The sequence below is a fragment of the Aulonocara stuartgranti genome, assembly GCF_965226115.1.
Source record: "Aulonocara stuartgranti genome assembly, chromosome: 15".
NCBI lineage: Eukaryota > Metazoa > Chordata > Actinopteri > Cichliformes > Cichlidae > Aulonocara > Aulonocara stuartgranti.
The window spans coordinates 41,243,424-41,260,687 of NC_138951.1; the positions used below are offsets into that span (position 1 = coordinate 41,243,424).

The window sequence follows — 17,264 nt, forward strand, 5'->3', positions numbered from 1 at the left end:
GAAGCAAAACTAACATGAACTTATTCACTCAATTTGCACAGATACTACTGTATTTATAATCATGATTACACATCACAGTTCAAAGTTATCTTTATTTATCAGTTTCTGGGTTATTTTAATGAACAACAGATGGAACGATATCGGGGACAGTCTTAAGTTTGTACTTTTGCCTTACAGGGATTATTTGCACATAGTCTGACCTCTACCTTTTGCATACATGCAAACACTGACTTGGATACTCATATTAAAAAGTTTCAATCACTGAAACAGTACATGTGAAAAAAATGACCAAAAGCAGAATAAGTCAACTTTAAAAGATTTTAAGATCACTTGGTAACAGCCAGAGTGTGTGGTGTTTGATGTTTAATGAAGCTGACGTCAGCACTGTAGCTGCCGGTGTGAAAAGCATTAAAAACAAAGTAACATCTGTGATAATCAAATTTCTGTCTGTACTTGTTTGAAGTATGTACAAAAACCAGATAATCAGACAGGGTCCAGTTTTTGCATTAAGTTGAAAATTGCAAATTACATTAAATTTTCTGGCGACAAAAAATTTGTTGTGACCAAATAGAACATTTAATACCTGAAAAAAGTTGCACACTGAACATGTTGTCATGTTTACCTTACAAGTACTTGAGTGAAATTAAAACCAGCAATATTTCCAGAACACTTACATTACTCCAAGTGCCTCAACCTTTACTGCAACAAACATTTCAGATGTTCAACCTCCATTTCAACAGTAACATTTGAGGATATCCTGCAAAACCAACAGCTGCAATATTAAAACACTAAAATAGATCCTCAGATTTGGACGAAGTAACATTCAGGTTGTTTCAGTCGTCAAAATTTCCCAATGAAAGAGCAAAGCTTGAAATGTACAAAAAAAGCTACTTTAATCCAAAACTGAGAAAAAAAATATGGTGTTAACCTAAAACAATCCTCAGGTTTATTTAAATGGAACATTGACCCCCACCCCCTCTGCCTAAAACAAAAGCATCTAATGAAAGTCATGAAAAGCCTGTAAAAGTCTTTTGGATGAGTGAAGCTTCAAGCGCACAAAAAGGCATGCAAAAAGCAAAACATCGTTCACACACTTGAACCTGATCGCAGCTAGCAGTAAAAATCCGACCTTTATCTGATTTCATTTAATGGAAATGGTTGTTCTACAAATGGTCATATGTAACAGTAAAAAAGACAGTCAACAGCGTCCAGTGGGCAGTAAACGTCTCAGCTGTGGGGTAAAAAACAAAAAGCAAGGTTTGTGTCCATTCAGCGTGATGCATCCCCACGGTAACCAGTTCGTTTGTTACGCAAAACGTTTGTACAGCAGTCGGTATGTTAGTCCAGGCTCCGCTCCTCCTGCTGGACAGCAGTGCTCGCTGTTAGTACGACCGTTTTCCATGTTCAACTCCTACAAAGCAGAAAAAACAAGTTAAGTGATGGTTATCATTAATTAACCTAAAATGCATGTGTTTGAATGTGGGAGGGAGCTGGAACCCAGACAGAACCCACACTGGGGAGAACATGCAGACTCCACACACAAGAAACTAGCTGGACGATGGGAGTTGAACCCAGGACCTCTTTGCTGTAGAGGTGGCAGTGTTAAACCCTTTGTCACCTTACCACCAATAAAGTGGGTGTCTATTCACTCTGCATAATACAGTAAATAAATAATGAACATCTCCTGTGTGTCTTGATGCATGCTCAACCATCCAGGTAAGTCAGTCCCAAAAGTTGATTTTGTTATCTGGACGTTTTCAGTGGGAGAAACGTTTCGTCGCTGATCCAGGTGATGTCTTCAGTCTCAGCTGACTGCAGGTTTCAATCTTATAAACAGTACGTCTGCATAATGACTGAAACCAGCCCTCTGAAGGAACAATGGGCTGGGAGGTCAGTTTATGATCATTCAGATTCTCATGACCACTGATCAACATCTACAGAGCAAAGATACATCTTTCGCCATCTTACAATGGTTTGATTGTAGCCATTCACCAACTCTCTATGAATGGTACTCATGGCCACTGATCAGTAGTTGTTGAGGCTGTTAAAATCTCCCAAATGGATAAAAAAAAAACTGAAGAAATTTAACTAAAACAGTGACATAGATATATGTCACATGCAGATTAAGAGCTTACTTCCTTTAACAAAAGATGCAAAAGAAACTTGGTCATAATAATAATAAAGACATTTGAGTCTACTTTACAAAGCAAATACCAGAGCTCTGCGTTCCACTGAATTTACTTTTTCTTCACATTAAAAAACAATACAGAAAAAATACATGAAAAAAGTTCCACATATATTCAAACCTAAAAACTGTTTTTCTCTCAGAATAACTAAGTTTGCCAGATTAAATTCCATTTGCTTGAAACTTAGCAAATGGAATTTGATTTAGGACAACAGAAATGTGTAAAACAATGAAAATCTATGAAATCTCACGTTGTGGTGGTGGCAGATGGCTGCCTGTCCCCTAGCCTAGCTCTGCCGGAGCTTTCTTCCTGTTTAAAGGAAGTTTTTCTTTCCCACTGTCGCCTAGTTCCTGCTCATAGGGGCCGTTTGTTCTCTGTTTTTTCTGTATTTATGTAGGATCTTTACCTTACAGTGTAAAGCTCCTTGAGGCAACTGTTGTGATTTGGCACGATTTATATATAAAACTGAATTTAACCGAAGTGTCTAGCTCCACCCCAACATTTAAAGGACTCAAAAATTTAAAGGACTTATAATTTAAGGATGCTCTTTTCTACGGCTTTTCTGCAGCCTCTTCGTTGCAGTGAGCAACTCCAGCCAGCAGATGGAGAACTATTTATTTTGTGAGTGTGTGTCTTTCTTAATGAGAACTTAACCTGTGTGATGAACTATGGTATTTTAGTAACTGCAGATTCATGCAGACTTTTGTCATCATTTTATGTTGTTGCATATTATAATGACATGTTTAATCATTTATTTTACACCATTAATGAGTTTTTTCTGTTGAACGTTTTTTGCAAGTGACGATAGATCATTCATTTCCATGTTGTTACATTTTTAAGCAAAAGAGTTTCAATCTGTGTTTGTTGCAGGATGCCAGCTGGTAAATACTAAAGACATAAAAACTAACACACACACACACACACACACAATAAATAAAACTAAAGTAAAATGAAAAATGTTTTTAACAATAAACTCTTAAGTGAAATAAGCAAATCTACTTAAACTCAACTTTAAATAATTTAGCAAAGATAAAACCAGGATGACTCCCTGCTACACCCTGTGCAGAACACGTTTGGGTGCAGCAGGTTGTTTAGGATCAGATTTGGCATCATGCATAAGGGATTAACATTGCAGTGAGACAGATGTGTAAGCATTGTTGCTACTCACAGGTTATCAGATGCAGAGCACTGCAGACAAGCAGCATCAGTGCAGGAATACCAGCAAACAGAGGAGCAGTGGAACTAGGGGCAGAGGTGGGGGCCCGTGGCTGTGTCAGCTGAGGAGCTTCAGATTTGGTCGCTGTACACTTCTGACTGTTAACACAAAAGCAGAGACAGAGTCAGAACTACCGCCTCATTCAGGAGAATCCCCCAATGATCAGTTTAGCTCACAGTGTGGACTCACAGCTGCTTCTGCACAGCCTGCTTGCTGGACTCACAGCCTTTGGTCTGAGCCTGAGCTGCCATCATGTTGCTCTCAGCAGCCTTCTGCAGACTCTCTGCAGCCTCGGTCTTATGAACGGCCTGGGTCAGGTTCTGCTCAAGGGTGTCAATTTGATCTGAGAACAGAAAACAGGGAAAGCTCCAGTGAATGCAAGGAACCATGCAAAAACAGATGAACCACACAAACAGCACACATACAGGATACTTCCAGATTCTGTTAAAAGGGGATTCTCCCTCCCCACTGTCGCCAAGTGCTTCCTTACATGGGATTGGCTGATAGCTGAGGTTATCTTATTATATTGTCTCACAACATAAAGGATCTTGAGAGGACTGCGGTTGGAAACAGGTGCTTTAAAAAAAATGTAGATCTGTGAAGTAGAAATAAAACTCCAAGTCTACGTTCTGCTTAGTTTTCTGGACCTGTAGACAGTTTTCCAACCCAGCAACAGTAACTAACCAATCCTACATTTGTTTTCTTGGGAACTCCTCAGTCCAGACACGCTTTGAGGGTTTGTCTCAGGTCTGCGCCTGCATTAGCTTATAAGGAAACATGGAGTGGTATCAGAGAGCCTCCAGTGGGAGCTATGTGAGGAATGACCTGTGCTGTGCTGCCAGCACTCGTCTTGTCTGGACTTTGACTTCGTCATTTGCAGAATGTTACTCAGGCTCAGTGAGATCATCATCATCAATCCTACAACCGGATTTTTTTTCTAGAGTTGTGTCATCATTTCACTTGTTTCCAACACACATTCATTTATTTCCTTTCATACTTAATTCTTTCCAACATTCCTCCACTTCCAAAAACCAGGCTCCTAAAGTCTTCTGCGAAACAGCAAAATTATTTCAGTATGTTTAAAAAAAGCAGCAACATCTAAAGCTGGAAAATGAACCTAAATCAGAAGCCTAAAAAACTGCAGCCCAAACCTGGTAAACAACAATTTTGACTTTGTAGCAAATCCCATCCTTCATAACAGCTGTAAAGTATGTGAACTTTTAAGTAACTTACCAGTTTAAATTAAGTTTGCATTAATAGGCATTTGGCTTATTTGACTGACAGGTAGCTAGAGACATAGGGGGCTGTAGCTGTAGGTTCATAGCAATGACTGTATAAAAGTTTTCTACAGTCATTGGTGCATAGATGGTGTAAAAGATGAAAGTAGCTACCTAACATCATCCATTGGTTTCGTTGAGTCTGATTCTGAGATTAGGTTTTTTCCCATTGACATCTTGGTTTCAAAAACCAGAAGTGACAAGAAGGCACGGGTCTGATTGTGAAACCGCTTCCTAATGGCCTGAGACTGGAAACTTGTAAGCCAATGAGCATTCTTAAATTTTAAGCGTAACTTAATTTTTTTTATTCAGTATGACTCTTTTTTTTTTTTACTTTGATTTTTATTAGGTTATTTTATCATTGTGGACATACAGTAAAGAAAATAACAAACAGACATACATATAAACAAACAGAGTCTGGAGTTTACATATCTTTCTCCATTTATCACATTGCAGAAAAAAAAAAGAAAACCTATTATGTTATTTCATTTGTGTCACTTCTGAATGTTTTCCACTTCCTCCATAGTCTGTCGTATTTACCTCCCATCAGTCTAATGTTGAGTGTTATTTTTTCCATCTCTGAGATATCCTCTACAATACTGATCCAATCCCGCTGGGTGGGAGGATCTGGATGTAACCACTTCTTTGTAATTGCTTTTTTTTGTTGCGGCCAGAATTATTTTGACTAAATACACGTCCTCTTTTTGTATGTATTCTTTTATGTTTCCTAGATACATCACTTGGCAAGTATTTGGGAATGTATAACTCAAAATATTATCCATATTCATTTTAAGTCTTCCCAATACTTTTTAATTTTAATGCATTTCCAGAATACATGAGAATGATCCGCTTCCATTTCTCCACACAATCTCCAACAATTTTGTAAACTTGAGGTCAGTTTGCTTTTTATTTTGGGTGTAATGAAAAAACGTGTCAAATTTTTCCAACAAAATTCCCTCCACAACGGCGAATTAGTTGTACTGTGTTGCAATTCACACATATTGAGCCATTCTTTCTCTGTTATTTTTATGGTCAGTTCAACTTCCCATTTCTTTTTAATATAGAGTGTTGAATCTATTCAGTATGACTCAAATGCAGTTATGTGATAAATAGCATGGCTCGCTGAATAACTGTCCAAGACATCTGCACTTTGGTTTTGGTGAAAAACAATTAGTGGGGTTTTATTAGTCTGTTTAATACATACATACAGCGTTTGGTGCAAACAGAAAAATTTCAGGGATCAAAAGCACACATTTTAAACGAAAACACGCCCTGGCTACATGTTTTTTCCTAGTCCGATGTTTTGTGACTGATTTCTTCCACACTGATTTGTTCATATTAAATAGTGACTGATGTTTATCAGAGCAACCCTCTCCCTTCTAACACAATGCTCCTTTCATATCTCCTCCGTACAGGAATTTATTGTTTCCCTTCAACCGCTTGCTGCAGGAAGTCACCTCCATTAATGTATGTCTCCACTTCCCATCAGGCCGCTGTTCTTGCCCTGTTATTTTTTGAGATTCCTAGTCAAGAAAATTGCTTTCCTTCGTATGATAAAGATTAGTGTTTTATGGTACAGTATTAAAAAAATCACTTAAACAATACAAAGAGTCCTTTAATGAAGTTTTAGTTTGACATCTGTTTTTTAATGAGCTCTTTTTAAAAAGGAACTACTTAAACCAAGTCCTGCTGCTTTGGTTCAAAACTCATAGTATGAACAGCTTTAAGAACTGATCTCATTGAACAAAAGTTAAGAATGTGAGTGCTGAGTTGACCAGCAGGAGAGAAGACATCTATGTGTCACCACAAAGTGGTGCCTCTGAACCTCAAACACTTTTTTAGTTTCATTTTCAGTTTACGATGAAACGAGACAAACAAGACTAAAGCAGATTATCTTTTGAGATGGTTATCTTATTTGTTGCCGTTTACTAGTTCAAACTGGTTTGACAAAGAAAAAATGCTGCTGTCATCCCTCTGACTACGCTATGGTTTTAGCATCTTTAGCTACCAGAAGTAGGCCCTCCAGGGCTAAATCAATAGGTTAAAATAAACACTGGGCACAGGTAATATTTTGGATCAGAATTTTTAAAAATGCATGTTTTCATTATCCAGGGTTAGAACATCTTAGATGACCCCATACTTAACTGATTAGTCAGTAATAGGTGGTTTGAATTAAGCTGCTGTGAAAGTGTTAATGACTAAACTTAATGACCAACCCAAAACCTTAGTCGATAGTGATTCTTTTCTGCATATTTGGTGTCCGGGACATTTTTACACTAAACATTAACATTACAGAGAATCCAGACATCATCTCCAAGACGCTCAGAAAGCCCAACTGCCTCAACAACAAACAGATCTCCATGAGTGCAACTCTCAAAATGACAATATATAGACTTTACACCTGCTTAAAGAAATCCTACGTCACATATATACTACCAGACAAAACCTTGGACACACCTTCCAATTTCATGGTTTTGCTTTATTTTCATGACTATTTACATTGTAGATTCTCACTGAAGGCATCAAAATGAACACATGGAATTATGTAGTAAAAAAAGTGTGAAATAACTCAAAACTTTCCGTCCTTAGCTTTGATTACTGCCTTGCACTCTCTTGGCATTCTCTCAATGAGCTTCATGAGGTCGTCACCTGAAATGGTTTCCAACAGTCTTGAAGGAGTTCCCAGAGAGGCGGAGCGCTTGTCGGCCCTTTAGCCTTCACTTTGTGGTCCACCTCATCCGAAACCATCTTGATTGGGTTAAGGTTGGGTGACTGTGGAAGCCAGACCATCACTTCTTGGTCAGTTAGCTCTTACACAGCCTGGAGGTGTGTTTGGGGTCATTGTCCTGTTGTAATATTAATGATGGACTAATTAAACGGAAACTGGATGGGATGGCATGTTGCTACAGGATGCTGTGTTAGCCATGCTGGTTCAGTGTGCCACCTGCAAAGCCCCCCCACACCATCAAACCTCCTCCTCCATGTTTCACAGTGGGAACTATGCATGTAGAGATCATCCATTCACCTTTTCTGCATCGCACAAAGACACCGCAGGTGGAACCAAAGATCTCAAATGTGGACTCATCAGACCAAAGCTCAGATTTCCTCTGGTCTAATGTCCACTCGTTGTGTTTCTTGGCCCAAACAAATCTCTTCTGCTTGTAGCTTTTCCTTAGTCTTGGTTTATCAGCAGCTATTTGACCACAAACGCCTGATTCACAGTCTCCTCTGAATAGTTGATGTAAAGATGTGTCAGCTACTGAAACGCTCTGTGACATTTATCTGGGCTCTAATCTGAGCTGCTGCTAACTTGCGATTTCTGAGGCTGGTGAATTTATCCTCAGCAGCAGAGGTGACTCTTGGGCTTCCTTTCCTGGGGCGGTCCTCGTGTGATCATGTTTCGTTGTAGCGCTTGATGGTTCTGGTGGCTGCACTTGGGGACACATTTGAAATTTCGTGAATTTTCCGGACCGACCGACGTTGAGTTCTTAAAGTAATGATGAACTGTTGTTTCTCTCTACTTAGCAGATTGGTTCTTGCCATAATATGAATTATAACAATTGTTAAATAGGGTTGTCAGCTGTGCACCAACCTGCATAACACAACTGATGGTCCCACTCAAGGCAAAGAAATTCTACAAATGAACCCTGACAAGACACGGCTGTGAAGTAGAAACCATTTCAGGTGACTACATCATGAAGCTCACTGAGAGAAGGCGGCTACTTTAAGGAATATAAAATATAAAACATATCAATATCTTATCAATCTTTTCTTTGCTACATAATTCTATATATCTGGCTTCAAATATTTGATTTCTTCAGTATGTATCTACAATGTAGGAAGTAGTATAAATAAAGAAAAACCATTAAATGAGGAGGCGTGTCTGAACCTTTGACTGGTAGTTTATACACCAAAAACACCACAAAGTGAACCACTTGCCTCCCTGAGAGAATGTGCACAAAAGAGGAAGTGAAACATAAATGGTTCCTAAACTCAAAACCATGCAGAGCTTCCTGTTGTAACAGCTCAGTCGAAGGTTTTTTTTTACATAACTGTTTCATCAGCTTTAAAAGAATAACAAAGGATATGAAAGAACACCGATGGGCAGCTGTTTTACAGCGAGACATTGCCTGGCTTTGGAAAGAAAAACAAAACAACAAAAAATGATCTAATTAATTTTAGAAGCACCACACAATGCTGATGCAGTTCAACCATCAACCCTGCTGGTACTGAAATATCTCCAGCACTTGGATTCACACAGAATTTTGTAGTTTGTGTTGCTGCAAACAGCACAAAGAATCAAAGACAACTGTTGCACCAGGTTTTGGACCTGATCATTAGAGGAAACATGAAGATATGTAAGAGTTAAATTAAAATGCAGGTGTTGGAGTTTGTGACATGTTGAGCTGCTCTGTGAAGTCACTTCTGCCCTGCGAGCTGTTGGCATAGCGTTGTGATCCTTCAATACAGGGAAACCCACATTCCTCAGACCTGACGGGTCCTGCTGTTTGTTCTGAAAGTAATTACACCGGCAACAAAGGAACAATGCACCAGTGTTGTGTGTAAAGTTGCTACCTTGGCCAGGTTTTTATCTCAGAATTCCTGATAAAGTAAACATAAAAAAAAGGAATAAATTCTACTGATGAGGCAAATCTACTGCGACAACGTACAGAAATGACCACAACACTGACAACGACATCCAGACAGAGTAATGGGTGCTTTAGGTGTTGAGACAACAACACCTACAACTTGGGCTGTTGCTGGTAATACCAGCCCTCCACTTCTTTTTGTTTTTTGACCGACCAATCGTGTATTTATTTACACTCTGTCCTCATGGCAACAGTGGAGGAAAATATGGCTAAGAATAGGGCCGGGGAAAAGTCTCCTTTCATGGCAGTGATGGAGTTTTTCCTACCTCTCAGCAGGCCGAGCTGAACAGTGAGGTTCGCTTCTTTCTGTCGCAGTTCCTCAATGTCCTCCTGCATGATGGTCATGTTCCTGTTCAGGAGGACCTGTAGAATGAATTAAACACACCCCAAAGGGAGAAGAAGAAAAAGAAACCTTGGTGTTACTGTGAGTTAACAGTTCTGTGCATTGCGTTTGTGTAATGTTTAGCTTTTCCTATCAATAATATTTCATTTTATATCATAAATCCCTTGATTTTAACAGCAAGATTTCTGACCGTGGTTCTGTCAACTATCAGCAACTTGTAGCAAGAGGGTCAGTGGTTAGTTTAAGACTACACCCTTTTTTTCTTATGCCTCCATCATTATCAACCACATATTTTATATATATTGTAATAATTTAAAACTTACAGCAAAATTCTGATCAAAATCTGTAGGAAAACGATGCCACTGCTCACCTAATGGCCCGAGTACACATCACCCTGAGGCTACGATGGTGTGGACAAAAACATGCAGCTTCACTAACCACTGGGTGGCATCACCAGGGTTATGTCCATGTTTTGTGTAAATTTACCACAAACAGTTTATTGGTGGTAAGAATTCATTTCTAGTCATACAATAGGATTCATATTTAGATTTAGTGAGTTTAAAAAAGTTCCTGTCTGAGACATTGTTGACTTTCTGAGTATTGTGAGAGAAAGATTTCACTCGTTTATTTTCAAGAAGCTTTAAAGATGTGGGGCATTGATTAGGTGTGAGGAGCGTGTTCCAACTGCTCATCCACTTTGTCACAAGGTGCTTCCTCCTCTTAGGAGGCAAGTATGTGGGCGTAAACAAACCTCACAGGTGTTTTGGATCAAAGGAAGCAATGAACCAAGAAACTGACAAGTAGATGAACCGGGACTACCTCTACTAACTAGTCACTAGTCTTTCAGTAGAACTCAAATGTTCACAACCAGCATGACAAGTTGACAGGTTCTTTATGTGTAACAACTAGAACTGCTGCCTCACCAAGAGTCACGTTGCAGTTTGAATCTCTGTACATGCAGTAAAGATTTTCAAGTTTAACAAAAGATTTATTTGTTTGTAAACAACGTTTTTCATGAAGTTGATTCTTTCCAACAATTTTAATGTTTTTATATATATGATTAGTTAAACCTGTAAATCAGCTGCTAAAATGTGTGCTGGGTCTTCATGCCATCTCAGTGACTGTTGGGTTTGGCACACATCGTGACTCAGACTCTCCAACTGAAGGTTTTCTGTTGCCTTCTTCCTGCTGTGTGATGGCAGGATTCCTCTTTGCTCTTTGGGAGCATGCAACATGAACATTTTGAGCAATTGAGAAAATTTGGCAAAGCTTAAGTCAGCAGTAGAAACATGAATTTAATTATGAACTTTTTTTCAGTAAAACAAATCTAGATATTTTGACTTCACATAAATAATATATAGCTAGGACTTTTTTGTTTTCTGTAATGAACAGAGCTTCTATGTGGCAACAACTCAGTGTTTCATATCATTTTTGGTACGACATCAACTTGGACCAAACTTTGTGTTCTCAGAGCTAAGCTGGTGACTGAAAGCAGGGCAGCGCTGGCTTTTAGAAGAATTCCTTTCATCACAGGCAACAGTTATTATTAGATGTAAAGGACCAGTCCAAACAAATCTCTCCATCCTGAGAGGCCTTTTAATGATACAATATAACATAATCTGTCCACTCAGACTTCACTGATAATGACACTGATGCTGTGCAGAGGCAGAGATCTTTATTACGTCAATCTCTTATCAATACTGGAGCATAAGGACAGGTTTCCAAAATCCCCCTATTGTTATCACAATGACTCCTCAGTATGTAAAGTGAGAACTTTCATGTTAGTTCTCAAACGTGAGAGAGTCCCAGATATAAACCTAGTGGGAGTGACCCCCCACAGAGGGACAAAAGGACCCCTGATGATCCTCTAATCGCCTGAGCCAAGGTGTGAAACTGGGTGTGGGTCCCAATCAGCCAGAGTTTCGGGTGAGCTCATTGTGAAACCTGGCCCCACCTTATCATGTGATTTCCTGAGGTCAGATGGCCCAGGATGTGAGTGGGTGTTAAGGCATCTGGGAAGACAAAACGCCAAAACGCAAACTTAACAATGTGGTGTATGCTGTACAGTGCAGCGAGGAATGCCCAGACCTCTACATTGGAGAGACCAAACAGCCACTTCACAAGCGCATGGCACAACACAGAAGAGCCACCTCCACAGGACAAGACTCAGCAGTCCATCTGCATCTAGAGGTCAAAGGTCACTCTTTCGAGGATGCCAATGTTCACATTTTGGACAGATGGTTTGAAAGAGGAGTGAAAGAAGCCATCTATGTCCACTGTGAGCGACCATCTTTGAACAGAGGCGGGGCTTACGACACCAACTCTCTGCCATCTATAATCCAGTTTTGAGATCCTTCCCAGACGCCTTAACGCCCACTCACATCCTGGGCCATCTGACCTCAGGAATTCGCATGATAAGGTGGGGCCAGGTTTCACAATGAACACACCCGAAACTCTGGCTGATTGTGACCCACACCCAGTTTCCCACCTTGGCTCAGGCGACTAGAGGATCATCAGGGGGTCCTTTTGTCCCTCTGTGGGGGGAAACTCCCACTAGGTTTATATCTGGGACTCTCCACCATTTGACCTTAGAACTGAAGAAGCTTCTCGGATGAGAGGTGAAATGTCTTCAAGCAACTTAAAGAAGTCCAGACGCTTTTCTTTGCAAGCTCCTTAGACTACGATGACCTGGATGACTGAGAACCTTCACAGACACGACTCAGGTTGATGGCGTTTCAGTGGTTCACTTTACCGTTTGATCAGTTTTTGGGTTTTTTCTTGTTTTCGTAGAACCTTTTTTGAAGGCTCGATGTAGGGATCTGGATTCCTTTCTGTTTGCTGTTCTTCTGCCCTCACAGCAGTGCTCCTTTCTGCTAACTGTGTGCTTTCTGATCTTTACCAATGTCTTAACATTCATACTGATTATTGATTTCTGATAGACAAGGAGTGCAAAAATGGTTCACGGGTAGGTGCTTCCAATGTTGCTGGTCTCATTGATAACTTTTACAGTAAAAAAAAAAAGTGCAATAACAATCACTTAAAGGAAGTTAATACCCAAGTCAAAAGACAAACATTACAGACAGCCTCAGCTGATTAACATGAAAACACACCAACTAAAATTAAACCCAGATCTCAAAATTTCACGTAACAACTGCAAATATCACATGTAGTCCAAACGTTTCACATCTGAGAGCTCAGAGCATGACTGGAAGGACTGAGCGACAGTTGTTCTTTACATGCAGAAAAGAAGAGCGTGTGTTTACGGCAGTGGAGTTTAACTGACACGTCCAGGCTTTTCCCTCGACAGAGGACGTTTTTGTCTTTCTTAATCCTGGAAAAAGGTTTTAGACAAATCCTAGGAAACTCCCACCTCTTACATTGTTGTTGCCTTTTTTTAACCAGTTTTTCTAATTAGATTTTCACTTACTCAGGTGCAGTTAACACTATTGCTTATTAGATGGCTAGAAGTAATGGTCATATAAGGTAACAGACTTTACTGCACGTCGCTCTGCACAGTCACACCCAAAGAACTAATCAGAATCAAGAAAAATCCAAGCACGGTGGAGTTACAGGTTTTGGACTTTCAGCATGAGTGCTGCAGGCTTTATGGAGCCAGAAAGGACTCGGATGGCGTTATCAGCCAGTGCTACCAAGTAGCCTCTGTTAGCAAGCCGCATCCATTTACTGGGTGGGTGTTTCATGCACACAGTCCTAAGTAACAAATACATAAAATATAAAACAAATAAATAAAAAAACACTACAATTTCATTTACTGCGAATTCAGCACAAACGTCTTGGACATGTTAGTAAAGTTAAGAATTATCTTTCAGATATCTCCTTTAAAAATCCTCCAAAAGGTCGTAAGTGTACTGGAGGAATTCCAGCTTTGGCCCCGTTGTTGTTAGATGCCCTCTGCATATTCACTGAATGTCCCGATTAACCAGCTGCAGTAATATAAGATAACCTTTCCTTTTTATAGACAGGTGAAATCTACATCAGAAGGATAGAGGTGGTGCAACTTTGTCAGGTCCCTTTGAAAACTTTGCATCCAAGCCTCAAAGCTTCTTAGGAGGATTTTGTTTGTTTGTTGTGCCTCACTTTTTACTTTTGCTTTCATTTGCTGGGAGGGTTTAGCCAGTACTTTGGGGTAAAACGAAACTCTTCACAATGGTAACCCTGTTTAGGTGGACTTTGCTAAAACTTTGTATGTCTGTGTGGGGATGCCACAGGAGACCTGCAAAAAGAAAAAGCCTGCACGGTTGACTTGACAGCATTAATTGCAGTGCTGGGGAAATGTTGATGAAGATAGTTGAGAATAACTGCTAACCTCTGAAAAGCAGCTGAAGGATATCTGACAGGATTTCTTCTACCAGCTTGAAGTTGAGCACAGGAAGCTGACAGGAAGGACAAAATAAACTTTGGTTTCTTTGGTACTTTCCAAAATGTCTGCTTTGTCAGTGTGGATGATCATCTTGCTATAATTCTCATAAACATGCATATTTAAGAGATCTTTGCTCATTGGCACTCAGCCCTAAAAGCAGCTTCAACATAAGATTCTGTTTCCTTGAGTTTCATTTTGCTTTTATGTTTGCGATGACCTGATTTGCGCACATCACAGTGGTGAGCATGTTTCTAGAAAAATGCTGCGTGTTTGTGCATGCATCCATTTCCATAATCTCAATAGCTGTGGACAGCTAGCAGCAATGACGCCTGCACAAAAATGTGTGCAGAAGCCAAACATTTTTACTGGATGAGTAGAAAAGTCAGAGTCAAGAGGGGAGAAGTTAGACTGAGGAAAAAGTAAGGAGCAGGCAGGGAGGGAGGAGTGAAGGAGTGGAGAGTGGGAGTGAGTCAGGACGAACCACAGGAGGAGGGAGAGAGAAGGCAAACACTCATTTTTTCCAACCAGCGACTCTCAGAATACAGAGTTGGAAATGTTGGAAGCAACTGAATGCCTCTTATCCTATAAACACTGAGTCAAGCCTGCAGGGAGGAAAAAAGTTGTTGTACGCGAAGGAAAATCAGGTCTCCCAAAGTGGAAAGAGTTGAGCAAAGAGGAGGAGAGAATCCCACTCTGTTCATATCTGAGCTCATTTTCACACTCAGAGAAATCCTTGTTGCATCAAACTCAGCTCTGCACCGTCACTGTGGATATTTCACATTTTGACTCCTAAACATGCTAAACTCTGGTCTCCGTCTACCCTCTCTGATGACATTTATTGATATGTCTCAGCGTTTTTTCTTTTTGAGGACAGATGGAAGCCATTAGTGTTTTGGTGAGGTGGGTGGGGCAGCTTTGGTTTCAATTTTGCAAGCTGGATTAAAAAAAGATGCTATTTTCAGTATCAGTTTGTAATTTAAGTCAAACTATCATTCTTGGGAGCTTCCAGTGCATGCTGGGAAGTCTGCTGATGTTTGGGACTCATTGTGAGTTAAGCACAACTTCAGCTTCAGTCTAAAGCTGGCAAGAATAAAAAACTGAGGTGAATCTAATGCATTTCTATTTGGCTCTTTGCAGTGTCGACCGTATGACCGTAGGTTCTATTGGTGGTTGTGATGAAAGGAACCAATCAAAAAGGTTTTGACTTTTATTCCCGCAGTATCAAAGATAAAGAGAGCGTTTTTTTAAACCGGTTTAAAAGTCTAAAAAGTGAAAGGAGCATATTAGTCATTTAATTTAGTTGAAATTTGCCACCCAAACATCCACCTTTCCCCCCTTTCTACTTTGTGGAGCCTAGCTATGCCAGCTATCAAAGGGCAAGAGGCAGGTATGCCCTTCAGACAAATATTCCCACTAACATTCAATTAGGAATCATCATTAAACTGTGGGAGGAAGCAGGAGTACCCGGAGATGAGTAGAGCATGAACCTCCACACAGGAACACGGGACCTTCTTGGTGTACGAGAACAGTGCTAACCACTGTAGCAGCAGGCCAACCTACACAACATACTTCTATTAAAAAAGACGTAGAGCTTTTTAATTGTCGTGCACATGATATGGCAGGATAATATTTAGTAATTTGTTCATGTGCATATGACTGCAATGTTGCAGCTGAAAATTATTATAATGTCTTAGATACAATAAGAAGCTTCTGAAGGGTTTGTGGAGTTAAGGGTGTAGTAAGGCCAACCGACCATCGTGCAAACTAACCTCAAAGAAAATTACTCGTTGGTCCAACGATATATGAACATTTTCTAATATGAAGCAAAGGCTGGCTCACCATTTTAATGAAACAACCATACTATGCAAAGATAGGTACAGCAGGAGGGGAGCTTTGCATGGCTCTGATAACTGATCCAACTGGTGCTCTGTTATTCTATTCTATTCTTTTCTATTTCTTCAACTAAGTCTACATCATTGTAAACTACATAATCAGTCTGACATAAATGCCACCCATGGGTAGCAGAGGAGGTGCTGAAATGATAAATAAATGACTGAACTCACGTTTTCCTGCCGGCACTCCTCCAGTGTGACGTTGGTGGTATTGAGTTGGCCCAGGAGCACCAGGTTCTCAGCTCTCTGTTGCTCTGTCTTCCTCCTTTCCTCCAACACCATCCTCTCCAGAGCTTCTTTGTTCTTGTTATACACCACCTTTGCCCCTTCCATCTTCTCGGTGACCTCCTGCAGCTCAGCGCGGCATTGGGCTGCGCCTTTCATGTCGGGAGATGTCGCCCACACCACGATCACAATGAGAGAGATGATGGACCAGAGCGCCAGCAGGGCAATCACCACACTCTTTACCATCTGGGAGGACTTGGAGGCGGCCGCCATCGGGGGGATTGGAGGCTATGAAAATGATGACAACGATGAAGAACGGTGGAGAACGGTGGAGCAGCTGCTCTCAGTAAGTCTCTCAGGTTGAAGTGAGCTGGAGTTTCCCTTCAGGCTGGGCAGGGACACAGGGAGGGGCTCCCTCACACGATGACAGGAGGACGGCAAACCTCACCATCTCCACCCCCAGGAACCATCCCACCCTGAACCTCGCCCTCCTTCTCTGTGTCGGTGTTATCAAACCCAGAGAGCATGCAGCGATCAACAGGAAAGTTACAACATCAGAGTGAAGCCAGCAGAGTTTAACACTCACACAGAGCTAAGTTGGAAAGTTACATGTAAAGAGAGAGGGAGGGTGTCTGTGGGTGTGTGGGTGTGTGGGTGTGTGTCGAACACTGAAGCTTTCTGTTTCTATTTCCCAGCTTGCCAGTGATGATCTTGGATGAACTCAAACTGCAAATATGCTCCAGGCAGAGAAATGAAACTCAGAAAAGAGAAACAGAGAAAAGAAAGACAAAGAAACGCAGCATCAGAAAGAAAACCTACTTTACAGCCGCATTCATGTTTTCATGCCAGCTGCTGGCACGTAGATCCCACAAGCCCCACCCTCTGATTCACAAGACCACAGCCCCCAATGCCCACCATGTCTACCTTCGCTGTGATTGGCTCAGGGGCAACAGTCTCTGTGGTTTAGCCAAACATCTTTTTAAACATCTGTAACTCCTACCAGGAGCTTTAAGGGACCCTGGTCCAGCTGTGGCTCCATGTCCCTGAATCACCTAGGGTTAGCCACTCCTTTAACAACACCCACCTACCCCACCC

General features: G+C 40.8%; 1 protein-coding gene across 1 annotated transcript; it reads right to left on the bottom strand.

The window, feature by feature from the left end:
* Positions 1 to 72: 72 nt before the first annotated feature.
* Positions 73 to 17,023, bottom strand: LOC309688632 (uncharacterized protein). The gene is made up of 5 exons (XM_082504510.1): positions 16,116 to 17,023; positions 9,595 to 9,691; positions 3,592 to 3,745; positions 3,355 to 3,500; positions 73 to 1,411 (listed from the first exon to the last, which is right to left on the bottom strand). Coding segments are annotated over exons 1-5 (726 nt in total). The 5' UTR covers positions 16,443 to 17,023; the 3' UTR covers positions 73 to 1,409.
* Between the last annotated feature and the right edge of the window lie 241 nt (positions 17,024 to 17,264).

Excerpts from the sequence above, each read along its gene's own strand:
- LOC309688632 (XM_082504510.1), bottom strand. The coding sequence starts at position 16,442 with ATGGCGGCCGCCTCCAAGTCCTCCCAGATGGTAAAGAGTGTGGTGATT. Across the intron at positions 9,692-16,115 it reads AGGAGTGCCGGCAGGAAAAC|GTCCTCCTGAACAGGAACAT; the intron begins GTGAGTTCAGTC and ends TTCATTCTACAG. Across the intron at positions 3,746-9,594 it reads TCAGCTCGGCCTGCTGAGAG|ATCAAATTGACACCCTTGAG; the intron begins GTAGGAAAAACT and ends TTCTGTTCTCAG.